The 26,244-nt window shown below is 40.0% G+C and overlaps 3 protein-coding genes across 5 annotated transcripts in view; 1 reads left to right on the top strand and 2 right to left on the bottom strand.

The window, feature by feature from the left end:
* The window catches only part of LOC135335160 (proteasome adapter and scaffold protein ECM29-like), a 49,390-nt gene that overhangs the window by 2,489 nt on the left and 20,657 nt on the right, over positions 1 to 26,244 (top strand). For all 3 annotated transcript variants that reach the window (XR_010394464.1, XM_064530572.1, XM_064530571.1), the window contains exons 8-29: positions 124 to 262; positions 464 to 580; positions 811 to 896; positions 993 to 1,071; positions 1,133 to 1,182; positions 1,246 to 1,312; positions 1,365 to 1,490; positions 1,778 to 1,881; positions 1,994 to 2,123; positions 2,236 to 2,425; positions 2,657 to 2,716; positions 2,818 to 2,921; positions 3,112 to 3,243; positions 3,301 to 3,451; positions 3,657 to 3,841; positions 4,092 to 4,306; positions 4,505 to 4,691; positions 4,764 to 4,818; positions 5,009 to 5,123; positions 5,373 to 5,559; positions 5,806 to 5,976; positions 6,188 to 6,267. Coding sequence is in view for 2 of the 3 variants with exons in the window: in XM_064530572.1 (XP_064386642.1) it covers positions 124 to 262; positions 464 to 580; positions 811 to 896; positions 993 to 1,071; positions 1,133 to 1,182; positions 1,246 to 1,312; positions 1,365 to 1,490; positions 1,778 to 1,881; positions 1,994 to 2,123; positions 2,236 to 2,425; positions 2,657 to 2,716; positions 2,818 to 2,921; positions 3,112 to 3,243; positions 3,301 to 3,451; positions 3,657 to 3,841; positions 4,092 to 4,306; positions 4,505 to 4,691; positions 4,764 to 4,818; positions 5,009 to 5,123; positions 5,373 to 5,559; positions 5,806 to 5,976; positions 6,188 to 6,267 (2,730 nt within the window). In the remaining variant the exon portion in view is untranslated. The remainder of the gene's footprint in view (positions 1 to 123; positions 263 to 463; positions 581 to 810; positions 897 to 992; positions 1,072 to 1,132; positions 1,183 to 1,245; positions 1,313 to 1,364; positions 1,491 to 1,777; positions 1,882 to 1,993; positions 2,124 to 2,235; positions 2,426 to 2,656; positions 2,717 to 2,817; positions 2,922 to 3,111; positions 3,244 to 3,300; positions 3,452 to 3,656; positions 3,842 to 4,091; positions 4,307 to 4,504; positions 4,692 to 4,763; positions 4,819 to 5,008; positions 5,124 to 5,372; positions 5,560 to 5,805; positions 5,977 to 6,187; positions 6,268 to 26,244) is intronic.
* Positions 8,393 to 11,955, bottom strand: LOC135335166 (uncharacterized). Its single transcript, XM_064530580.1, has one exon. It carries the CDS (start codon positions 11,881 to 11,883, stop codon positions 10,054 to 10,056), a length of 1,830 nt encoding a protein of 609 aa, XP_064386650.1. The 5' UTR covers positions 11,884 to 11,955; the 3' UTR covers positions 8,393 to 10,053.
* On the bottom strand, positions 16,474 to 24,367 carry LOC135335161 (uncharacterized). The gene is made up of 4 exons (XM_064530574.1): positions 24,219 to 24,367; positions 20,600 to 24,157; positions 20,219 to 20,291; positions 16,474 to 20,166 (listed from the first exon to the last, which is right to left on the bottom strand). Exon 4 carries the CDS (start codon positions 20,159 to 20,161, stop codon positions 16,676 to 16,678), a length of 3,486 nt encoding a protein of 1,161 aa, XP_064386644.1. The 5' UTR covers positions 20,162 to 20,166; positions 20,219 to 20,291; positions 20,600 to 24,157; positions 24,219 to 24,367; the 3' UTR covers positions 16,474 to 16,675.

The following is a 26,244-nucleotide window of genomic DNA, read 5'->3' on the forward strand; positions in this document are numbered from 1 at the left end:
ATGCTGATGTGTATGCTGCTTTTGATTGCATGATTACCTCCACTCGATCACCCAATGCTTGAAAGCTTGAGCGAGAACAAAATTAATAATAATTATCATGATACTATCTCACCCCCCCCCTAGTGTGTCTGATCGAGGGGACCACCATCTGAGGCAGTTTAGCAGCTCCGTTGACTGGGATAGTGCGACACTGGTCTCCCAACTCTACTCTCTCTACCAAGGCACAGTGGCCACCCCGGCAGGGAAGAAGACAAGGCCGCAGGTAAGCTGGCGAGTGACTACATTTACTGTGTGAGCCGAGAGGTGCTATGGCTGATGGAAAAACTGTAAATCCCCTCCCTATAGCTATGGATTGATTCCAATACAACTCACTCACCTATATACGTGTATAGTACAAGCTCGTATCAGTGTTGTTCTTCTGAATCAGCGTACATCATAATGTCTCATGCACTCATTCACTCAGAGTTCTAACTCTGTGAAGGATAGAGTATCACCTGCTAGTCTACGAGTGAAGTTGAGACTGTTGCCCTATATCACCAGGTCATCCCTCGCTGCCAGCTGCTTCCCCCAAGCCGTTCAGGTAAAATAGTATCTCCTGTATTGTAACTTACCAGCTATAAAATATGCCCAAGGGAAATATGTGATAGCTGCGTCCGTCCACAAGGTAATTTTGTATTGTGTATGTATTTTTCATCCCCTTTCGAGCTATTAATATAGAAATTGGTATGATTATATATAACCTTCGATAGATAATTTATGATCCAAATACCCAATTAATATACTATTTAAGTAGTTATTGTCTCTCTTAAGGTTGTGTTTGATGGCCTGTTTAGTGGTATCACTAACCCGCGACTGAGGATCCTCTCACTGCAGCTGGTCCACCATATCTGTTCCAGGTGAGCCTCTAGTAACCAGAGTTGAGTATAGCTTTGTTGTCGAACAGATCACTAGTCTAAAAAAGATGTTTTGAGCGTCTTGTTCTTTACGTGCAGAGCTACTGACCAGAAGCTGACTGTAATGGCTCCTGTATTGCTAACAGGGCTCAACAAGATCATCGACCAACCAGATGAGGTAGAGTATAATCACATGACCATGATGCAATTGAGCTATTGGTCTACTTTTTTCCATGCAGGAGACCAGTCTCCGAGCGTTGTCCTACACAGCTGTGGGAAAGATCTCAAAGTTCGTATATACTTTCACAGCATTTTCCAACTTCTTAAAATCACATGTGTACTTTCATTGCAGGCAAGTCCCCTCGCTGTTTCAAAAGGACACAAAACAGATTTCTAAACTTTTCGATGCTGTTAAAAAGGTCAGTACCTTCTGCATAATGCATCTTTAGAGATTACAATCTTTATGGATAGGACTTGCCGACCGATGTGGGTCTGGCCGTTCAAGAGTGTTTGAGCTCCCTGGCGCTGGCCTATCGCGGGGTCAGAGGTCAGAACGCACTGCTGTTGGAAGCTCTACTCTTGGAGAATATTTATTCTGTGAGTGCATGGCAGGAAGTTATAGAGTGTCCGATTATATATTGAGTTGCGATACTTAGTTGTATACAGAAATGTGTTTCACAATTTTAGTAATTAGTAACATCAATATACTCAAAACTATTAATTGGCCTACAAGTTACCATATAACTTAATACTTAATTGGTTAATAAAGTCACCATAATTACTTAATACTCCTCACACAGCTACATGCACCACCCCACCCCCTCACACTTCTCACCACCCACCACACTCACACTTCCCACCACCCACCACACTCACTCACATAGGTGGTGCCTCAGTGTAGACTAATGTCGGTCAAGTGTGCTTTGGCCATGTTTCCGTTCAACCATACACCATCTCGATTGGTCTGCATCGTTGCCACTGGAGACAGGTGATGCATGGTGGGGTCGCTACATATAATTATACCGAACCCTATATAATAATAATGCATATAATTATGTCATTCTTGTCTGATGAAATCCCTCTTTCTATTGTTTGTGCAGTAAGGAGGATGTGAGGGAGCACGGTAAGCGTGGCTTGAAGAAGGTGACGTGGGAGCAGGGGGATTTCCCTGAAGATTGGAGCCACGCCTCTCCACTCTTTAGCGACATGGTTGACTACCTGCACAGAAGAGTGAGTGTTACCCTTATAGTAGGCTTTCAGTTTCTAGAATGAAAATTACGCAAGTCTATCAATGACACATATTTAGGTAATAGCGTAATGTTTATTATCTCTCTCCCTACAGGCAAAGGTAGCTATGGAAACAGGGGGTGGGTACTCAACAGCAGCAGGGAAGCTCCCGTTTCCTCCAGCTTCATTAAGTGAGGGGGTGGTCTTCTTACAAGCCTGTCTCTACGAGAGCTCTGGCTCCAGGACCACGGAACAGCTGGACCTGAGTGGCGTTAAGACCTACCTACATCAGTTGTATGCATCCAGTAAGTGGGGAGAAATCCTTCCACTCTGACAAAATGTAGTTGACGCTATTGATCTTTTGTATGCAATCTGTTGTACAGTTATTCGTTCTAATCTGACGAAATGAAATGTGGGAAGTTAGTACTATAATTATATGTCATCTGTTGTACAGTATTTAATTTTGTTCCAGCCATTTGGAGTATTGGTAATATCAAGAGTTAAAACTCTTGGTAATAATGTTATTTACCATACAGACATGGCCTGCCTCTCTCAGTATGTGGGCCTTCTTGAACAGTCACTCGGACCAGCAGGAGGTGTGTTCTTGTGTCACGTGACAATGTCCCCCAATCAGAATGTTGTATTTACGATGTATGCTCAGGCAGGAATCTTATACTTAATATTCTACACACTTCAGATGCTGATCTGCACTGCGTTGCCATGGCAGCTCTACTGGAGGTACTGGCATGCTCCACTCCCGACGTTGCTCTCTCCTTTAAGAGCAAGCTACAATGGATCAAGGTGATGGCGTAATCCTAGTGGTTACTGTACAACACTGCCTCACAATTCAATTAAGAGTTGCCATGGTTTTCTGTTACATTTTTGTGTGCTATGCAACACTCAAAGTTTACAATAAAGCTCTTTCGTAATTTGTTTCAAACCCTGTCTCTGTTTTGACTTTAAAGATGTTGTTGTTCGATCTTTGCTCCAGAGCTTCACTGCATCTAGTCGCCAAGAGACGAGGGAAGCAGCTGCCCACCTCCTGGGCGTATTGTCGGACCACCTCTCAACAGAGGAGCTCTCTCAGTTAGCTCAGGACCTGCTCAAAGATGCAACCAGTGAGGTGAGGAATGCACATTTGTTGCATGGAAATGATCTGCTTGTCTTTCTGTACATGTAGGTATTCTCAGTGCAGTTGGGTGCGCTCTCTATCCTTGGTCATGTGATCAGTCATGTGATGAGTACCTCGCATCCAGACGAGGAGAAGATGGACTCCTCTGATCGTCAGTCTATCAGTAAGGAGCTGGTCCACTCTTCCTTGTTGTTACTCTGTAAGTTAACTTATACCGGAAGTTTATACTTGTAAAATTTCAATGACTAAAATTACATACATATGTATGACAATTTGACAGTTGATAATCACTGTGTAAGTGGTTCGTGTAATTTATCTGTAGATTGTGTAAATCTATATACCTTAGTGCAATAACAAGTTGAATACCCCCCTCCCCACCATCACTCTCTCCGCACACATCCCAGCAATAATGGTTCGTGAGTCAAAAACCTCCATTCTCACACTCACTGCCGTGTCTTCGCTGGGGGTAATCTTCAAGAGTGGGCTACTCCCCCTTCCCAACGGACCGGGACCCTCCACAGTCGGGCTCACCAAGCTGGGCCTCGTTGAAACGCTTGTCAACAAAATGGACACGGAGAAAGACATTAAAGTGAGGGCTTAGCATATTATGTAGTAGCTAGATGAGTTGTATACTTGTGCAGTGATTGTATAGATCGAAGCTTTTAAATTGTTACGCTCTTAAGATTTGAAATTAGCTTTTAAAAGTACATGTGCTTCTGCTCTGCTGTCATCTCAGTTAGCTTTCTGTCAGGGCTAGTTTGCTATGTTTTGATAATGAATTTTGATTACTGCATGTCTCTGGTGGTTCTGCTGTAAACTACGATCCCCCCTCACCCTAGGTCAAAGGTCGTTGTGCTCTGTCGCTAGGTTACCTGTCTGTCGGCGACCCCTCCTTCCCACACAAGAGGGTGGTGCTGGAGGCTCTGTTTGATACACGAGAAGAGAAGGCCATCGATCTTCACTTTACTATCGGAGAGGCAATAGCATGCACTGCAGCTGGCCCTCTGTGTACGGCTGCATGGGACCAGTGGGAGGCACTTAAGAACGACAAGAAGTGAGGGCTAAATTTTGTCGTTAATCCACTGTGAACACAAATTTAGCCAATGCCTGGTCTGCAAGTTGTCAGTATAATATTATCCTATACATACCACTGGTGTTGAAAATATAAATTCTTGTGCCATTTATTACTGCGAAACAAAGCTTTGATGGAATACCTGTCCCCCAGTTGAATAAATGTCGTCATATTTTGCAGTGAGGGTGTGAGTGACATGACAGCTGTGTCTAGTGAGGCTGGTGATGGTGTGACTAGTGTGATGGTGTGGGCAGTGGAAACGCTACTGGAGAGGTACACAGTGAAAGCGTCTCCCATTGTCCGACAAACTGCATGCGTATGGCTTCTCTCCCTCGTGAAGCACACCAGTCGTCATCCAGATTTTTCAGTAAGAAATATGTTATAGCCATCATAAAATATAATATATATGTTTGTACATCATTATCAATTGTTTCCATAGAGATTCCTCGAACGCTTTCAAATGACCTTTATGAATCTCCTGTCTGAGAAAAACGGTGAGATAGCTTCTCTATAATTATGTAAGTTTGAAATGATTTTCTTAAAGTCTAATCTGTGTTTTCAACTATAGAGGAGTTGAGTTTTAAATGCTGAATGTGTTGTGTCTAATTGAGTTTTCAAGAAAGAGTTGTTTTATCTTCGAATAATTATATATATCTAATCTCCATTCATTGATCCCTCCCCCAGATATGACCCAGGAGATTGCGTCTCGCGGCATGGGGCTGGTGTACGAGATGAGCCCACCCTCTGAGAGAGAAGCACTCGTCAACCTACTAGTGGGCACTCTCATGGAAGGGAGAAGGTTTGCAACTTGCTAATGAATTATTAAGGCAGGCTATCTGCATTTCTATATAGAAAGACTGTTTGTCTTTAAATGGATGTATATGTATGAATTCATGTTAGGGTTCATAATTTGCAACTGAACTCCATACTCTTAGTTTACTATTATGCTTATAACAGTTTACTCATGCAAGAGCATGCATAGGAGAACTTTGATTAATTCCTATATTAGCAAAGCAAAGCTATAATTAATGCTCTCTCTGTTCTTCAGGAGTGATGTTAAGGTGTCTGGCGACACTCAGCTGTTCAACAAGGGCATGTTAGGGAAAGCCCCTCAGGGAGGGAGCATTTCCACGTACAAGGAACTGTGCTCCCTGGCCAGCGACCTTAACAACCCTCACCTCGTCTACAAGTTCTTGCATCTGGCAAATCACCACTCACTCTGGAACTCTAAGAAGGTAATGAATGGTGTTTGTTATTACGTGTACAGTGAAATCTAGCTAGCTGTCTATAATGGTCGCGCGATCACCCTTAGGGCAGACTAACAGTGCATGGCTGTAGTAATTAAGAGGCCTACATTGTACCTGGTAACACAGGGTACACATGTATAACACTGGTGCATGTACATAATTATATAAACACTGCATGTGCACGCCGGCCTATATATCTGGCTACCGATAATAATCTCGTACATATACATGTAGGGTGCAGCGTTCGGGTTCTCCTCTATTGCGGCACAGGCCCAAGAGCAGCTGTCCCCCCACCTCCCCCTACTAGTGCCACGCCTCTATCGTTACAAGTACGACCCCAGCCCAAACATACAGCTGGCCATGAGCAACATTTGGGCAGCTGTGGTACCCGAAAGCAAAAAAGCTGTAAGTTTATATCAGTATAATTATTATAATGATGTACATAGTAGCGGACTATGTGTATAGCAGATATTAATTTTGGTGTAGGACGTACCCATTATAGGAAGCTAAATCGATGAAGGCTTCTGTTAATTAATTTGGTTCAATGATTGCTTTTTTTTAATGAACAAATGCATTTCATCAATTCAGTCTTTAATTGTTGTGCATGCATGTGTAGGTTGACGTGTACTTGAGGGAGATCCTAGCTGACCTAAGGAGCAACCTCAACAACCCACAATGGAGGAACAGAGAGTCAAGGTTTGCATTGTTATGTATACAGCTATGTATTTGTGTCAGTATATACAATAGACCCAGTAATTACTGGAATGCATGTGGCCTGAACAATTCTGCATTGTATTCTCTCTACTACAATTATACTTTATGGAATATTACGCTCGTTCTCCCATAACGCCATAAATCAGTGTGCAAGAACTTGCCAGGGATCTGCATGCTCACTGGTCGGTCATGCAGTGATGGTCGATAGTAACATTTACCTCTATATAGACAAAAATAACCACGTATCTCGTAAGCCTATTTTGTACAAGCAACCAATTTAAGGATTGAAAATAGCTCACACTTTAACATTCTGGGCAGATCCCTGACTTGCTATATAATATACGTGTCATATTATGACACGTATGCTGGTATAATGGCGCTGTGATGGAATGAGCATAAGATTCTCTCTTTTGTTTTTGGTACTTTCCTTGCGCATGGCCAATCCTAATTATAATTATAGCAACTTAACATTGCAGTTGGTCTAGTGATATAAACTATTATATATGTATATGTATAGTGTCTGCTCTAGTAGTGCCGGTGTCATGGAACTGTTCTAATGCCCCACCGCTGATTCCAACATTGTTTGAAAATGTTGTGTTTCCAAGGAAGTATAATTGTGCATCAGTTGCTAGGACAGATGATACCCCAACATAGCCATTAAATAAGCAGCTGTCCACAGTAGCAATCGTTGGGCCTCTGATTCGTAGATCTACTAAATCATATTTTTTCGCTAAACTATTTGGCAGTGTTTCAACATTATCAATAAATGAAGTATTGCGCAATAGTAGAGACTGTCCTGAACCAAGCTTGAAAAGTCCAGATTTTTCATTTTGTAGAAATTTCGTATCCTCTATTGTCAAACTTAGAATGGTAGCAGCAGTGTTACCGATCACAGACAACCCTAACCGATTTCCAACAAATATAGAGTTCGTAATGCATACGTACATGTCAGTATCTCTATTTTTGATTATTTCCAAGCCGCTTTGACTGCTGTTAGCTACTTCACAGTTGATCACACTCATGTTTAGGTATGGAGTGGTTGATCAATAAACACCTCTACTTGTGTTCCTGAGATCAATAGGTTAATAAACTCAACTGTATATAGCTGTTAGTGTGGTTGATGCAGGTACATGTTGAACAAGCGACAGTTTAGTGACGTCATTACCAGTAAACACTGTCTGTGTAATAGTAAAGGTACGAGCAGCTGTGGTATTACTTATAGTTGCGTCCAAAAGTTTCGCAGAAAATTGTAAAAAAAAGTTTGTTTCAGTGGAGATAAATTTAGACTGGTCGATCAAAACTTGTTCTGCATTGACAGCATTGATTGCTGAGTGTGTATACGTCGTTCTATGGTTGCTAAACTTCTCCACGTCAACAATGTTTAATACTGAATTCTCAAAGGTGACCTTTTCTACCTTGAGCATTGTTAGTGTTTGCAAATGTAGTTCACATATTTGATTACAACTTGGGAGGTTTATACTTCAAGCAGTTCATTCACACCTGCTATAGTAAGAGAATGTACTTGGATACATTTTCAGGGATACATTAAATGTATGAAAACCGTCTAAAAATAGCAGAGATACGTTATCTTTATTGTTGAAAAGAGACGGTGTATTGCTGGCATAGTAGCTCAGAGTGTTACAAGGCTGGTCCAAAGGACAGTCAAGATTGGGTGATGGGGTGGGGTGGGAGTGACGTAGTACTCCTGTGCCTCAGGGGAGAGAGGACACAACAAGATGGTCACCAGCAGGAGTGGAAACACGGGAGCCATATAGTCTTGAGATACTTACAGCTATAATAGTATTGGCAACTCTGATCTCTATAGTAACTAAACTAACTAGATATAGCTACTGTAGGAAGAATCTTACTGAGTAGCTCGTACTATGAATATTTTTATCCTGTTATAGACTGAATGCATATTGTGTGTATAGGGTGCATGTGACACTCATTGTGACTGATCACTCTGACCTAAATAGTGTGCATGCCACATGTTAAACACAGTGGTCTTTTGCTCACTTAAAACAATTTTGTTCTGGCATAACATTCTTTAATTAAATGACATACCCGTATACTAACAGTTTCACAGCTGCACTATACAAAACTTTCAACCAGCACGCAAGTAAATATATATATATATACGTATACACACTCAATCACAAAGCAATTAACGTAATATATCAAACATACAATGCGTGCAAGTATAGATGAACAGTGTCACAGCTACAGCTATATATAGTGCAAATGTAAGTGCTCAGTTATTGCTCTCCAGAAGATCTTCACGAAGCTCTAGCCATGTCTTTGTAAGAAAATCACCAATATCAACCTCGTATGTTGTCACTTTCTTTATTGGTTGTTGTTGGATTGTGTTTTCTGCTTTTCGCACCTTTCTTGCTTTGTAACACTTACTTACAATCAAGTACAGATGGTAGACTACAATACCCACAAAGATCAAGAAGCTTATTGCGACCGATATGCACGTACACGTAACACGACTTTCAAGATCATCTGTTGACAAAAATGCAACACCAAGAATTATCAAATTGAATAAATATGTAAACTCAAGAAAACATAAATACCTTTCCCTGTATACTTTAAGAACAACTGGGGAGAGAAGAGCAGAAACAAGCACAACCAAATCAATTCTGACTGTTGGATTAGCTGCCTCAAAGATTGTAGCTATTACCACTAAAACACCTCGAATAAGAAATGCCAAACCCACCCAATACTGATGCTTAGCCTTCAGTGGTCCAGTGAACGTGTCTAGTAGAGGTCTTAACTTTATAGCCCGACTAGCAATAGAGGCACAAGGTAGCCTGTGAAGATGACCAGCAAAGAGAAGGATTAGGATGAATGGGAGAGATAGGAGTACAGCTACAGCTAGTGCCATAACAAAAAGAAATGCATGAGGGTATCCAAAGTATTTGATATTGCTATCCAACCTCCAAGTTGTTTGTATGTTGTTAGGATTGAATTGGCTTAGCTGTGATGCTCCTAAACTGAGGACTGTAGTCCGTTGGAGTTTTGTGTATGATAGCAAAATCAATGTAGTCAGCACAGACACTGCATTATAACCAAAAATCTTAGTTGCTCTGGTCGAGTATCGACATAGCAAAACAATGAGCAGTGCTATTAACCACAGGTAAGTGGGGAAAACAAACTGCAGCCAAGTTTTACCATAAGCATCCAATCCTTTGATGAAGCATGTCTCAATGCCAAAATCAAGGTTTAGCCATGCAACAAATAATCTCAAGAAATAGTACAAGTTTGAAAAGTTTAGATCTGCTTGTTCAATAAGAACAGGAAAAAATATTCCCTGATTAATCCAGATGATATTAGCGTAGAGAATCAGTCCATTTATAGTTCCATGAGCAACAGTGATGTCTAGTAGTTTGATGAACAATACAAGAACCACGCCTGCCACAATGAACAATACTAACAAGGCAACACCATTGTTGTCAGGACAATCTATACACCTAGAGCTGCCGATAGCCAGACTGAGACCAGGTGGACAGCCTCCACAGAGAACACCACTGTGATTGAGAGCACACTGGATGTCAGGATTGTCCAAACTGATTCCGAGTGTCTCTGACTTGCAGTAACCAAAAGGGCAGTTCTTGTTAGCTATTATAGTAGAATTGTTTAATGGGGATGTTCCAATCCAACTGGTTCCATTTCGATATAACACAACGGTGTTGTTAATAACAGCACAATTTTCAACAAATTTTGATAGCTCTGGCCTGCATTGGCATGTTTTATAGACACCCTCACTTAAACGTATAGACCTGAAGGGCAGGGGAGAATCTTTATCCTGATAAACGCTGGAGCAGTGAGGAGAAAGATATTTATTTCATTTTGATTGAGGAACTGTCTTACTGATGTTTTGTATCTATTGACTAAAATAGGACTTTGATATATAATACGTTGTATGGACGCTGAAATACTGTCAGTAGCGAGTAATAGTTCGACAGTTGTTGTGTTTTCACTAACTGGGTGTACGGAGTACTCAATATCTGTACAGCGTAAATCAGTAATCTGCTGTAGATTCTTTCTAAGAGAAAAGAGAAAAGTCACGTCTTCTCCGGTTCTATCCAAGGCGTATACACCTCCTGTGACTAAACCGAAATCGTTTCCAACAAGTGCAACACTTAAATTGAACTTCTCACCAGGAGTAACTGATACATTGAGATCTGAATTTTTTTCTGTAACACACAATGGTTTTCTATTTTTGCAGAAACATACACGCTTGGGATCACTGGAAATCGAAGACAATGTACGAGTATCAAATTGGAATATTTTATCTTGCACCATGTAGCTACTAATTTGTCGGTTAGGTGTCATTTTGCAGTTGTTTTGTAAGCCAGCACCATAGATATCATCTCCTCCTCTTCGAGCTTTGTTGCCTGAAAAGGTTACTGACACTGGAAGGGTCTGGTTGTCTAGTGGTTCTGTTAGGTCGAATGTTAGTTGGTAAAAGCACGGAGGGTAGCCAATTAGAGAGGCGTATAGAGCTAACTGAACTTCTGGTGTAATCGTTATGGCCCCACCCACTTCACTTGCTGTATTGTTGATGAACCTGATGTGTGTACTAATATCCAACCACATTGTTGTATTGCTCATCTGTATGGCTCCTCCACTGACTCCAGTGTTGTTCGAAAATATTGTTTCACCGGTGAAGTATAGCTGAACATGTGCTAGCACTAAGGCTGATACACCAGTGTTGTTGTCAAACATGCAATTCTCTATTGTAACTGTTGCTGGACCAATAAAAATCACATTTCCAACTGCAAATGTTTCTCTAGCTAAGTTGTCGATTACTGAAACATTTTGAAATACAACAGAGTGATTCCCACTCCCCAAAACTTGTGTGTGACAAGCCAATTCATTTTTAATAAATTGTGAGTCTATTACTTCCACTTTCAAGCTTTCATCGTCTACTATGATTTGTAGACCAATGATTTCGTTTTCAAATGTAGTGTTTGTTATAAAGACTTGTGTATCCGTTGATGTTTCTAATTGAAAGCCTCTGTATGAATCTTGGCTAACAGTGTTTGCTATATGTACAGTCGTGAAATGATTGCCATTAATACGAGCGGAAACGTTAGTTTTCAGAAAAATGGAATTCTTGATACTGATCTCATTGGTTGTAGCTGATGTTAGAGAAACTGCTGAGTCCTCGTAAACTGCAATTTGACTTATAAAACAATCAATATTGCTAATTGTCAGATTAACTCGTTGTAGTTTGATATTTTCAATTTTGAGTACTGAAACATTGATCACCTGCGAGTTGAATTGGATAGAGGCACAACGGTTTCCATTGGCATTCACACCTGATATAGTCAGAGATTGTAGTTGTGAAATTACCAGAGATACATCCAAGCTATGAAAACCGTCTAAAAATAGCAGAGATACATTCTCTCTATCATTGAAAAGAGACGATGCATTGCTGGCATATATATAGTAGCTCAGAGTGTGACAAGGTTGGTCCAAAGGACAGTCAGGATTGGGTGGTGGGGTGGGAGTGACGTAGTACTCCTGTGCCTCAGGGGAGAGAGGACACAACAAAATGGTCACCAGCAGGAGTGGAACCACGAGAGCCATATAGTAAGATGCTGATCTTGGCAACTCTCGAGTAACTATACTAGCTATAGATGCAGCTGGCTCGTACTATGAATATTGTCACCCAATTATAGACTGCATATTGTGTGTAGGGTAAATGCATGTGACATTCATCTTTATTTATTGCACTCCATTGTGATCACCTTGACTTGCATGAATATATAGTCCATGGTAAACACACTATAAACTCAATTAAACATTTATAATTAGCAGACATGCATCAGTTACACAGTTTTAATGACATGCACTAATTAAAAGTTTCAGCACGTTTATAGCACGCAAAGCAGACACATGCACACTCACAGCAAAGTATAATTATTATGTGTAGTACAAAAACTTAAAGGATACAATGTTATAATGCATGCATGCACACTTGCTCAGTGTCGCAACTACAATTATCATAGTACATACAGAGTACACGAGTCTTTAATTTCAGATATTGCTCTCCAGTATATCTTCACGAAACTCTATCCACGACGTAGTAAGAAAATCACCCATATCAACATCGTATGTTGTCACTGTCTTTATTGGTTGTTGTTGGATTGTGTTTTCTGGTTCTTGCACTTTTCTTGCTTTGTAACACTTACTTACAATCAAGTACAGATGGTAGACTACAATACCCATAAAGATCAAGAAGCTTATTGCTACCGATATGCACGTACACACAATACGACTTTCAGGATCATCTGTCGACAAGAATGCAACACCAAGAACCACCAAGTTGAATAAAAATACAAACTCAAGCGCATTTAAATATTTTTTCTTATACACTTTTAAAGCAACTGTGCAAAGAAGAGCAGAAACAAGCACAACCAAGTCAATGTAGACTATTGGATAAGCTGTTTCAAGGAATGCAGCTAGTATCACTAACGCACCTCGAATAAAAAATGTCAAACCCACCCAATACTGATGCTTAGCCTTCAGTGGTCCAGTGAACGTGTCCAGTAGAGGTCTTGACTTTATAGCCTGACTAGCAATAGAGGCACAAGGTAGCCTGTGAAGATGACCAGCAAAGAGAAGGATTAGGATGAATGGTAGACACAGGAAGATTAATACAGCTATTACCACAACAAATAGAACTGCATGAACACTTCCAAAATAGTTAACATTTCCATCAATTGTCCAAACTAGTTGTCTGTCGTTAGGATTGAATTGACTTAGCCTTGAATATTGCAAACTGAGGACAATAGTTCGTTGGAGTTTTGTGTATGACAACATAAGCGTTGTAGTCAGCACAGCCACTGCATTATAACCAAAAATCTTAGTTGCCTTGGTAGAGTATCGACATAGCAAAACAATGAGCAGTGCTATTAACCACAGGTAAATAGGAAAAACAAACTGCAGCCATATTTTACCATAAGCATCCAATCCTTTGATGAAACATGTCTCAATGCCAAAATCGAGGTTTAGCCATGCAACAAACACTCTCAAGAAATAGTACAAGTTTGAAAGGTTTTGATTTGCTTGTTCACGGAGAAGAGGGAAAAAAATTCCCTGGTTAATCCAGATAATGTTAGCGTAGAGAATCAGTCCATTTATAGTTCCATGAGCAACAGTGATGTCTAGTAGTTTGATGAACAATACAAGAGCCACACCTGCCACAATGAACACTATTAACAAGGCAACACCATTGTTGTCAGGACAATCTATACACCTAGAGCTGCCGATAGACAGACTGAGACCAGGTGGACAGCCTCCACAGAGAACACCACTGTGATTGAGAGCACATTGAATGTCAGGATTGTCGAAATTGACTTCAAGTGTTTCTGTCTTACAGTAACCAAAAGGGCAGTTCTTGCTGGCTAAAGTAATAGAGTTGTTAAATGGGGATATTCCAATCCAACTGGTTCCTTGACGATAAAACACACCATTATTGTTAATAACTGCACACCTTTCAACAAATTCTGTTATTTCTGTTCTGCATTGGCATGTTTTATACGTGCCCTCAGATAAACTCAGACCCAATGGACAGGGAAGAATAGTTATCTCGACAACCACGGGAGCAGTTAGAATAAAGGTAGAAATTTCAGCTTCGCTTAAGTATCTTTGTACAGATGTCCCATAACGATTCAAAAAACTCTGCCTCTGATATATAACACGTTTCGTGGAAGCAGAAATACTGTCCGTGGAAAGTAGTAGCCCTTCATTAGTTTTTGAGTTTTCACTAACTGGATGTATTGAATATTCAATATCTGTGCAGCGTAGATCAGTAATCTGCTGTAATTTTTCTCCAGGAGAAGTAAAGAAACTGACATCCTCCCCGCTTGTATCCAAGGCGTACACACCTCCTGTGACTAAGCCAAAATCGTTTCCCACAAGTGCAACACTCAAATTGAATTTCTCTCCAGGAGTGACTGATACATTGAGATAGTTGGTGACAACACTGGGGTCAATAACACACACTGGTTCTTTACTCTCGCAAAGACATACTCTTTTGGGGTTGCTGGAAATTGAAGACAATGTACGAGTATCAAATCGAAAGATTTTATCTTGCACCATGAAGCTACTAATTTGTCTGTTAGGTGTCATTTTGCAGTTGCTTTGTAAAGCAGCACCATAGATATCATCTCCTCCTCTTCGAGCTTTGTTGCCTGAAAAGGTTACTGACACGGGAAGGGTCTTGTTGTCTAGTGGTTCAGACGTTAGTTGGTAAAAACATGGAGGGTAGTTAAGTTGAGAAGCATACACAGATAGCGGAACTTCTGATGTAACCAATATGGCCCCACCCACTTCACTCGCTGTATTGTTGATGAACCTGATGTGTGTACCATTATCCAACCACATTGTTGTGTTGCTCAGAACCATGGCTCCTCCACTGATTCCGATATTATTCGAAATTGTTGTGTTTCCAAGGAAATGCAGATCAACATCTGATAACTGTAATACTGTCACGCCATTGTTGTTGTCAAATAAGCAACTGTCTATATTAAGCATTGCTGGACCTGTTATAGTTACGATTCCCGTGGCACCAGTTCCATTGGCAAAGTTATTGATCACTGAAATGTTCCGAAATAGAATGTGAAAACGTACCAGAGAATTTACGCTGTTGAATGGTACACAAACAAAAGCGACTGGATTTCCGATAAATTGAGAGCTTTCAATTTTCAGACCCAATTTTTGTCCATGAACCTGATCATTCTGATAGAATATTACTAAACCAAGTCTGTTGTTGATGATTGCTGAATCGAGAATTGTTATGTTAGAAGCACGATTGACCACAAATAATAATCCACGTCTACTGTTACCAAATGTAGAGTTTGCTATGCTGATTTCCGTGTTAGTAAATAGTGTAAAACCAAAGGGACTATAACGTAAATATGCACCAAGGCTAACGGTGTTAGCTATCTGCACAGTCATGGAATGATTGCCATTAAAAGTAGAGCGAAATGAACTCTCTAGAAACATTGATCCTGTGATAAGCACTCCTTTGGTAGTAGCTGACAATATAGAAAGTGTTGAGTGATTGTAAACTGCATTTTGGCTTATAAACCACTCAACATTGATAATGTTCATACTAGTTTGTTGTATTTTGATGTTTTCGACTTTGAATACTGAAACATTGTTCACTAGCAAGCGTAATTGGATTGATGCATGAGGGTTTCCATTGTCCAGTGATTCATTGACTCCTGCTATGGTCAGAGATCGTACTTGAGAAATTACCAGAGATATTATATCCAAGTTATGAACACCGTCTAAAAATAGCAGAGATAAATTCTCTTTATTGTTGAAAAGAGACGCATTGCTGTCATAGTAGCTCAGAGTGTGACAAAGTTGGTCCAAAGGACAGTCAGGATTGGGGGGTGGGGTGGGAGTGACGTAGTACTCCTGTGCCACAGGGGAGAGAGGACACAACAAGATGGTCACTAGCAGGAGTGGAACCACGGGAGCCATAGTCTTGAGAGCTATAACTCTTAGCTTTCTAGATTCTGACATGTCATATGGCTCCTACTATGAATATTGATACCATACAATGGACTGTGTATATATAAGATGCATGTGACTGCCATGCATCTACTTATTGTGATCACTCTGTTGTGCATGCTAGCACATCTAAGTTGTAACAGTCTCAACTTGATCTACTAGCATATAGGGAAATAATAATTTGCATGCAGTGGAACCTCCCATAACGGATCCTCCCATCATATCGAGAACTTCTCTATAAAAAATACTAGCTATGGCACGTCAAATTATATCCGAACTGCTGATAGCCTATACTGCTTGTTACATATAGGGCAGGCCAATTACAAAGGTGTATTATAATTATGGTGGGTGGTTCAGCCCCCATATTTTGTTTAAATCCGCCTGCTTACATTTTTCTCGAGAGGAAAACACTGGTCCTGTCAACAGTCAAGTCAACCCACACAGTTTACATGACTGCAAGTATTTGTGACGTGCACAGCAGACAACAACGTATTTGTATGGCATGTATAGTTGCTTACTCCCTTCATGGCAGGTTATACATGTGACTGACATGCATCTACTCATTGTGATCACTTTATTGTGCATGCATGCATGCTATAGCACATGCAACTTGAATGAATTGAAACAACTGATAGATGTATTCTCAGTCAACAATCAACTTGGTAATAAGTTATTTACACATTTTGACATGACTGCATGTATTCGGTGCATGTGAATTTAACACACATTTATTGTCATGCACATGCAACTAAACTTTCAAACATGCAAGTAGATCACACTCACACAGTGTCACAGCTAGAATTACTATTATAAGTATCTATACAAATTTAAGTCTTAAGTCAGTTTCTTATCTTTAATTGCTCTCCAGAATATCTTCACGAAACTCTAGCCATGTCTTTGTAAGAAAATCACCCATATCAACATCGTATGTTGTAGCTGTGACAGTCTTTATTGATTGTTGTTGGATTGGTTCTTGCACCTTTTGTGCTCTGTAATACTTACTTACAATCAAGTACAGATGGTAGACTACAATACCCACAAAGATCAAGAAGCTTATTGCTACAGATATGCACGTACACACAACACGACTTTCAGGATCATCTGTCGACAAGAATGCAACACCAAGAATCACCAAGTTGAACAAAAATGTAAACTCAAGCAGAAACAAGTATTTTTTCTTGTATACTTTTAAAGCAACTGTGCAAAGAAGAGCAGAAACAAGCACAACCAAGTCAATATTGACTGTTGGATTAGCTGCCTCAAAGATTGTAGCTGTTACCACTAAAATACCTCGAATAAGAAATGTTAAACCCACCCAATACTGATGCTTAGCCTTCAGTGGTCCAATAAACGTGTCCAGTAGGGGTCTTGACTTTATAGCCCGGCTAGCGATAGAGGCACAAGGTAGCCTGTGAAGATGACCCACAAAGAGAAGGATTAGGATGAATGGTAGACACAGAAATACCAGTACAGCTAGTGCCATTAGGAAAAGAAATGCATGAGGGTATCCAAAGTATTTGATATTGCTGTCCAACCTCCAAGTTACTTGTATGTTGTTAGGATTTAATTGGCTTAGCTGTGATGCTCCTAAACTGAGGACAATAGTCCGTTGTAGTTTTGTGTATGATAGCAAAAACAATGTAGACAGTACAGCAACTGCATTATAACCAAAAATCTTAGTTGCTCTGGTCGAGTATCGACATAGCAAAACAATGAGCAGTGCTATTAACCACAGGTAAGTGGGGAAAACAAACTGCAGCCAAGTTTTACCATAAGCATCCAATCCTTTGATGAAGCATGTCTCAATGCCAAAATCGAGATTTAGCCATGCAACAAACACTCTCAAGAAATAGTACAAGTTTGAAAGGTTTTGATTTGCTTGTTCACTGAGAAGAGGAAAAAATATTCCCTGATTAATCCAGATGATATTAGCGTAGAGAATCAGTCCATTTATAGTTCCATGAGCAACAGTGATGTCTAGTAGTTTGATGAACAATACAAGAACCACACCTGCCACAATGAACACTACTAACAAGGCAACACCATTGTTGTCGGGACAATCTATACACCTAGAGCTGCCGATAGCCCGACTGAGACCAGGTGGACAGCCTCCACAGAGAACACCACTGTGATTGAGAGCACATTGTATGTCAGGATTGTCCAGATTGACTCCGAGTTTATCTGACCTACAGTATCCAAAAGGGCAGTATTTGTTTGCTAAGATAGTAGTGTTGTTAAACGGGGATGTTCCAATCCAACTAGTTCCATTTCGATACAGCACACCAGTATTGTTTATAGCCTCACAATTTTTAACGAATTCTGTTAGCCCTTGTTGGCATTGACATGTATTGTAAGTTTCCTCAGTTAAATTCATCCCTGAAGGGCAGGGGAAAATAGTCAACCTAATAAATACTGGAGCATTTAAAAGCTGTGCAGTGATCTCATTTTTTTGCATGTATTGTTTTATAGAACTGCGATATTCAGTTAATACGTCTTGTCTCTGAAATAGAATACGTTGTATGGACGCTGAAATACTGTCAGTAGCGAGTAATAGTTCGACAGTTGTTGAGTTTTCACTAACTGGATGTATTGAATATTCAATATCTGTACAGCGTAGATCAGTAATTGACTGTAGTTTCTCTCTTGGAGAAAAGAAAAAACTGACATCCTCCCCGCTTGTATCCAAAGCGTATACACCTCCTGTGACTAAGCCAAAATCATTTCCAACAAGTGCAACACTCAAATTGAACTTTTCACCAGGAGTGACTGATACATTGAGATAGTTAGTGACACATATTGGCTCTTTATCTTGACAGAGACATATTCTTTTGGGGTTGCTGGAAATCGAAAGCAAGGAACGATTATGAAATCGAAAAATTTTATCTTGCACCATGAAGCTACTAATTTGTCTGTTAGGTGTCATTTGGCAGTTGCTCTGTAAAGCAGCACCATAGATATCGTCTCCTCTTGTTCGAGCTTTGTTGCCTGAAAAGGTTACTGACACTGGAAGAGTCTGGTTGTTTAGTGGTTCTGCTAGGTTGAAAATTAGTTGGTAAAAGCATGGAGGGTAGCGAGTTAGAGAGTTGGAAATAGTTGGAGAAACTTCTGGCGTAACCCATATAGCTCCGCCCACTTCACTAGCGGTGTTGTTGATGAAGCTGATGTGTGTACCAATATTCAACCTCATCATAGTGTTAATCATCACCATAGCTCTTCCTCTGATTCCGGCATTGTTCGAAAATGTTGTGTTTCCACGGAAATACAGATCAACATCTGATAACTGTAATACTGTCGCCCCAATGTTGTTGTCAAATAAGCAACTGTCTAAATTAAGTGTTGCTGGACCTCTTATAGTGACAATTCTCGTGGCAGCTGCTCCATTGGCAAAGCTTGTGGCAGCTGCTCCATTGGCAAAGTTATTGATCACTGAAATGTTTCGAAATAGAATAGAGTAGTTACCTACTGGAGTGTTTTCCATGGTGTCAGAGTTAAAAAAATAGAAAGAGACCTGATTTTGGATAAATAGAGAGGTCTCAATGTTCAGTACCACCATGGTTTGTTCCCTACCCTGATAGTTTTCTTTTGTAATATAAAAACCAAATTCATTGTTGACGAATGTTGTGTTGGTAATTGTTATGTATGTATCACGTTCAACGTTAAATACCAATCCGTAGTTCTTGTTACCAAAAGTAGAGTTTACTATACTGATTTCCGTGTTAGTAAGAATTGTAAAATCAAAGGCACTATACATTGAACGTGAGCCTTGACTAACAGTGTTAGCTATCTGCACAGTCGTGGAATGAGTGCCAGAAAAATGTGCGACGATGTCACTTCTCAGAAAAGTTGAATCTGTTATAAGAACTCCTTTGGTAGTACTCGAAAATATAGAAACTGTTAAGTTCTCGTATATTGTGTCTTGACATATAAACCACTCAACATGGCAAATTATCAGATCAGATTGTAATTGGATGTTATTGACTGTGAGTACTGAAACATTGGTCATTCGCAAGGTGAATTGGATTGAGGCACGAGGGTTTTTATCGTCCAGTGATTCATTGACTCCTGCTATAGTCAGAGACTGCACTCGAGATATTACCAGAGATATATCCATAATATTATTATGAACTCCGTCTAAAAATAGTAAAGATACATTCTCTCTATCATTGAAAAGAGACGACGCATTACTGGCATAGTAGCTCAGAGTGTGACAAGGCTGGTCCAAAGGACAGTCAGGATTGGGGGGTGGGGTGGGAGTGACGTAGTACTTCTGTGCCTCAGGGGAGAGAGGACACAACAAGATAGTCACTAGCAGGAGTGGAACCACCCGAACCATTGACATGCTACCTGCATAAATATTATATAATTGTGTAGATCTGGTATGTTAATTGTAACTGACTTGTGTCGTGGCTTGGTAAACTTGTAGCTCTGCTTAGGCTGCTTTGTTAACACTCCATGCAGGTCATCCAAACCTAGTGATGATTAAATGAATCACTGAACAATGTGAATACTATATAAAGAGAAATATGGATAGACAGTGCCATATATATACAATATATTTATTGTAACAGCAAGTCATGCAATGTCATGTGAATGTTGCATAATGAAATGTATGTATATAGCATAGCATGCAACTATGCTGCATGTACTAACAATTTCACAGCTGCATGCAGTGCAAAATTTTTACCCAAAGCAAACACACTCGCACCACAGCAACACTATTATCTATAGTACAATTATAAAGGATATAATGCATGCATGCAAGTAAATACACACTTACACAGTGTCGCAGCTAAAAAATTATCGTAGTCAACGACTAATGCTATTGACACTAGAACATATTGAAACAGGGCGTAAGTCTTTAATTTCAGGTATTGCTCCCCAGAAGATCTTCACGAAGCTCTAGCCATGTCTCTGTAAGAAAATCACCCATATCAACATTGTATGTTGTAGCTGTCTTTGATGGTTGTTGGATTGTGTTTTCTGGTTCTTGCACCTTTCTTGCTTTGTAACACTTACTTACAATCAAGTACAGATGGTAGACTACAATACCCACAAAGATCAAGAAGCTTATTGCTACCGATATGCACGTACACACAACACGACTTTCAAGTTCATCTGTTATCAAAAATGCAACACCAAGAATTATCGAGTTCAAAAGAAACGCTATCTCAAGCAAACACAAATATCTTTTTCTGTATACTGTAACAACAACTGGGCAAAGAATAGCAGAGGCAATAACAACTAGGCCAATAATGACGGTTGGATTAACTACCTCGAGGTAAGTCGCTGTTACCACTAGAACACCTCGAATAAGAAATGTCAAACCCACCCAATACTGATGCTTAGCCTTCAGTGGTCCAGTGAACGTGTCCAGTAGAGGTCTTGACTTTATAGCCCGACTAGCAATAGAGGCACAAGGTAGCCTGTGAAGATGACCAGCAAAGAGAAGGATTAGGATGAATGGTAGATACAAGAAGAATGATACAGCTATTGCCATAACGAAAAGAAATGCATGAGGATCTCCGAAGTATTCGATATTGCTATCTAACCTCCAAGTTACTTGTATGGTGTTAGGATTGAATTGGCTTAGCTCTGATGCTCCTAAACTGAGGACAATAGTCCGTTGGAGTTTTGTGTATGATAGTATTAACAATGTAGTCAGCACAGCCACTGCATTATAACCAAAAATCTTAGTTGCTCTGGTCGAGTATCGACATAGCAAAACAATGAGCAGTGCTATTAACCACAGGTAAGTGGGGAAAACAAACTGCAGCCAAGTTTTACCATAAGCATCCAATCCTTTGATGAAACATGTCTCAATGCCAAAATCAAGGTTTAGCCATGCAACAAATACTCTCAAGAAATAGTACAAGTTTGAAAAATGTTGATCTGCTTGTTCACTAAGAACAGGAAAAAATGTTCCCTGATTAATCCAGATGATGTTGGCGTAGAGAATCAGTCCATTTATAGTTCCATGAGCCACAGTGATGTCTAGTAGTTTGATGAACAATACAAGAGCCACACCTGCCACAATGAACACTACTAACAAGGCAACACCATTGTTTTCGGGACAATCTATACACCTAGAGCTGCCGATAGCCCGACTGAGACCAGGTGGACAGCCTCCACAGAGAACACCACTGTGATTGAGAGCACACTGGATGTCAGGATTGTCCAGATTGACTCCGAGTGTCTCTGGCTTGCAGTAACCAATAGGGCAGTTCTTGTGAGCTATAATGGTAGAGTTGTTAAATGGGGATGTTCCAATCCAACTGGTTCCGTTTCGATACAATATACCAATGTTGTTAATAACTGCACAGCTTTCAACGAATTCTGATATTTCTGGCTGGCATTGGCATGTCTTGTACGTATCGTTAGTTAAACTCAGACCCAAAGGGCAGGGAAGAATGGCTATCCCGATAAACACTGGAGCAGTTAGAATAAAGTTAGTAATTTCAGCTTCGCTTAAGTATCGTTGTACAGATCTCGTATAAAGAGCCAAAAAAAATTTCCTTCGAGATATAACACGTTGGGTGGATGCTGAAATACTGTCCGTAGAAAGTAGTAGCCTTTCATTAGTCCCTGTGTAGTCACTAACTGGATGTACTGAATATTCAATATCTGTACAGGTTAGACCAGTAATCTGCTGTAAGTTCTGTGCAGGAGAAATCAAAAACCGTTCGTCTTCTCCGGTTCTATCCAAGGCATACACACCTCCTGTGACTAAGCCAAAATCATTTCCAACAAGTACAACACTCAAATTGAACTTCTCTCCAGGAGTGACTGATACATTGAGATAGTTATTGGCAGTATCTAACAGATTGCTGTCAGTAACACACACTGGCACTTCATTTTCACAAATACATACTCTTTTGGGGCTGCTGGAAATCGAAGACAATGTACGAGTATCAAATTGGAATATTTTATCTTGCACCATGTAGCTACTAATTTGTCTATTAGGTGTCATTTTGCAGTTGTTTTGTAAAGCAGCACCATAGATATCATCTCCTCCTATTTGAGCTTTGTTGCTTGAAAAGGTTACTGACACTGGAATTGTCTTGTTGTCTAGCGGTTCTGCTAGGTCGAATGTTAGTTGGTAAAAGCATGGAGGGTAGGCTATGCCCAGTTGAGAGGCGAATAAAGCTAACAGAAGTTCTGGTGTAATCAATATGGCCCCACCCACTTCACTCGCTGTATTGTTGATAAAGCTGATGTGTGTACCATTATTCAACCACATTGTTGTGTTGCTCAGAACCATGGCTCCTCCACTGATTCCAGTATTATTCGAAAATGTCGTGTTTCCAAGAAAATACAAATCAACATCTAATAACTGTAATACTGTCACGCCAGTGTTGTTGTCAAATAAGCAACTGTCTATATTAAGCATTGCTGGACCTGTTATAGTTACAATTCCATTGGCAGCTGCTTCGTTTGCAAAGTTATTTTTATTGTTACTGATGACTGATACGTTCCGAAGTAGAATGTTAAAACGTACCAGAGAGCTTCTAAAGGTGTTTGGTGCATTAAAAAAAGCTACTTGATTTCCGATAAATTGAGAGTTTTCAATTTTCAAATCCAAATTTTGTTCATTATTTTGATAGAGTAGTGCGAAACCAACTGTGTTGTTGAAGAATCTTGAATCGAGAATTGTTATGTTGGAATCGCGATTGATCAGAAATACCAAAGTGTTCTCGTCACCAAATGTACAGTTTGCTATGCTGATTTTCGTGTTATTAGTAAATAGTGTGAAACCTAACAATGTACCAAGGCTAACAGTGTTGGCTATCTGCATAGTCGTGGAATGGTTAAAGGCGTTAAAGTAAGTTTCCGTCAGAAACATAGTATTATTGATGCTGATTTCCGTAGCTGCTATTATAGAAATTTTTGACTCCTCATAAACTGCAGTTTGACTTATAAACCGTTTAACGTTGCTTGTGGTCAGATTCGATCGCTGTAAGTTAATATTTTCGACTGTCAGTACTGAAACATCGATCACTTGCAAATTGTCGAATTGGATTGAGGCACAAGGATTTCCATCATCGAGTGATTCGTTCACACCTGCTATAGTCAGAGACTGCACTCGAGAAATTACCAGAGATGTATTTAAGCTATGAACACCGTCTAAAAATAGCAGAGATACGTTATCTTTATTGTTGAAAAGAGATGATGCATTGCTGGCATAGTAGCTCAGAGTGTGACAAGGCTGGTCCAAAGGACAGTCAGGATTGGGTGGTGGGGTGGGAGTGACGTAGTACTCCTGTGCCTCAGGGGAGAGAGGACACAACAAGATGGTCACCAGCAGGAGAGGAAATTCCGGAACCATTGACTTTGCTCTCTGCATAAATTCATATTATAAGTAATTGTAGTTGATTTATAGTATGTAAATTGTAACTGACCTGTGTTGTGGCTTAGTCAACTTTTAGCTCTGCTTTAGTTTGGTTATAAGCACAGAAGATCTTCCAATCACGTAAGTGCTGATTATCAACTGAACAATGGCTCACTAAACAAACATGCATGGGCACATGACATTGCATGCCCTATACATGCATGCAGTATATTGTGTGTAACAACAGCAAAGCAATGAGTAGTATGTCATGTGAGTATTGTTTAACAGATGTATAGCAATGGTAAAGCATTTCCTCCTTTGTGCAAATTGATTAGTTGACTTGTCATGGTGGTGTAAATTATAATAAAATCAATATTATAAAGGTCACACATTATAAGCATTCTGTCTCCTTGAGTTCAAGTCTTAAAGTCGGTTATTATAATTGCGGTCCAGAAGCTTTTCTCGTAGATTTGTCTATGTTGTATAGTATACCGGGTGAGCATTATCTGTTATCACTATAATGGTTGCTGTTGGATTATGTTTCTGCTTCTTGTACCATTATTTCTTGCTTTGTAACACGTAATATTTAACTGGAGGATTGACTAATGCAACTGTGTTACCATACATGCTCGAATAAGAAAATATTGTTAAACCTAACCAATACTGATGCTATTAGTCTTCAGTATAGCCCTGTGTGTTACAGTGTATATATCCGGTAGAGGTGTTATTACTCGACTAGCAATAGAGGCACAAGGTAGCCTGTGAAGATGATCCGCAAAGAGAAGAATTAGCCTAAAGGTGATGGTATAGACACAGAAATAACAGTACAGCTAGTGCCAAAATAAAAGGGGGTATCCAAGTATCTGATATTGCAGACAATGCATTGCTGGCATAGTAGCTCAGAGTGTGACAAGGCTGATCCAAAGGACAGTCAGGATTGGGGGGTGGGGTGGGAGTGACGTAGTACTCCTGTGCCTCAGGGGAGAGATGACACAGCAAGATAGTCACCAGCAGGAGTGGAACTACAATCAAGAGCCTTGATTATAGTCTTGAGAGCTATATAGCTGCTAATGTATAAAGAATTAATAATAATTATTGTGTAGCTTGTACTATGATAGTAGGATACATCTGCTTATTGTGATTACTCTGTGCATGCATGCTAGCTCACCCATTTACCATCAATAGTCTCAACTTAATCTCATAAAAAATATAGGGAAATAATTACACGTTTATATGGGTGCATGTGAAACTATACAGTATCAACACAGTGTCACAGCTAGAACTACACACTTCTAAGAAAGCACAAATTAAGTCTCAAGCCAGTTTCTTTAATTGCTGTCCAGAAGATCTTCACGAAACTCTATCCATGACGTTGTATGAAAATCACCCATATCAACATTGGATGTTGTGACTGTTGTTGTTGGTTGTTGTTGGATTGTGTTTTCTGGTTCTTCCACTTTTCTTGCTTTGTAACACTTACTTACAATCAAGTACAGATGGTAGACTACAATACCCACAAAGATCAAGAAGCTTATTGCGACCGATATGCACGTACACACAACACGACTTTCAAGCTCATCTGTCGACAAGAATGCAACACCAAGAATTACCAAGTTAATTAGAAATGCCAACTCAAGCACACCCAAATATATTTTCCTGTATACTTTAACAACTACTGGGCAAAGAAGAGCTGACATAATTATAACCAGGTCAATATTAACTGTTGGATAAGCTGTTTCAAGGAATGCAGCTAGTATCACTAACGCACCTCGAATAAGAAATGTAAAACCCACCCAATACTGATGCTTAGCCTTCAGTGGTCCAGTGAACGTGTCCAATAAAGGTCTTGATTTGTTAACCCGTCTAGCAATAGAGGCACAAGGTAGCCTGTGAAGGTGACCCGCAAAGAGAAGGATTAGGATGAATGGTAGACACAGGAAGATTGATACAGCTACTGCCACAACGAAAAGAAGTATATGACAGTTTTGTAGGTACATGACATTACCATCTAATGTCCAAACTAGTTGTGTGTCATTTGGATTGAATTGACTTAGCTTTGAGAATTGCAAACTGAGGACAATAGTTCGTTGGAGTTT

This window comes from Halichondria panicea, chromosome 4 (genome assembly GCF_963675165.1).
Source record: "Halichondria panicea chromosome 4, odHalPani1.1, whole genome shotgun sequence".
NCBI classification, from domain to species: Eukaryota; Metazoa; Porifera; class Demospongiae; order Suberitida; family Halichondriidae; genus Halichondria; species Halichondria panicea.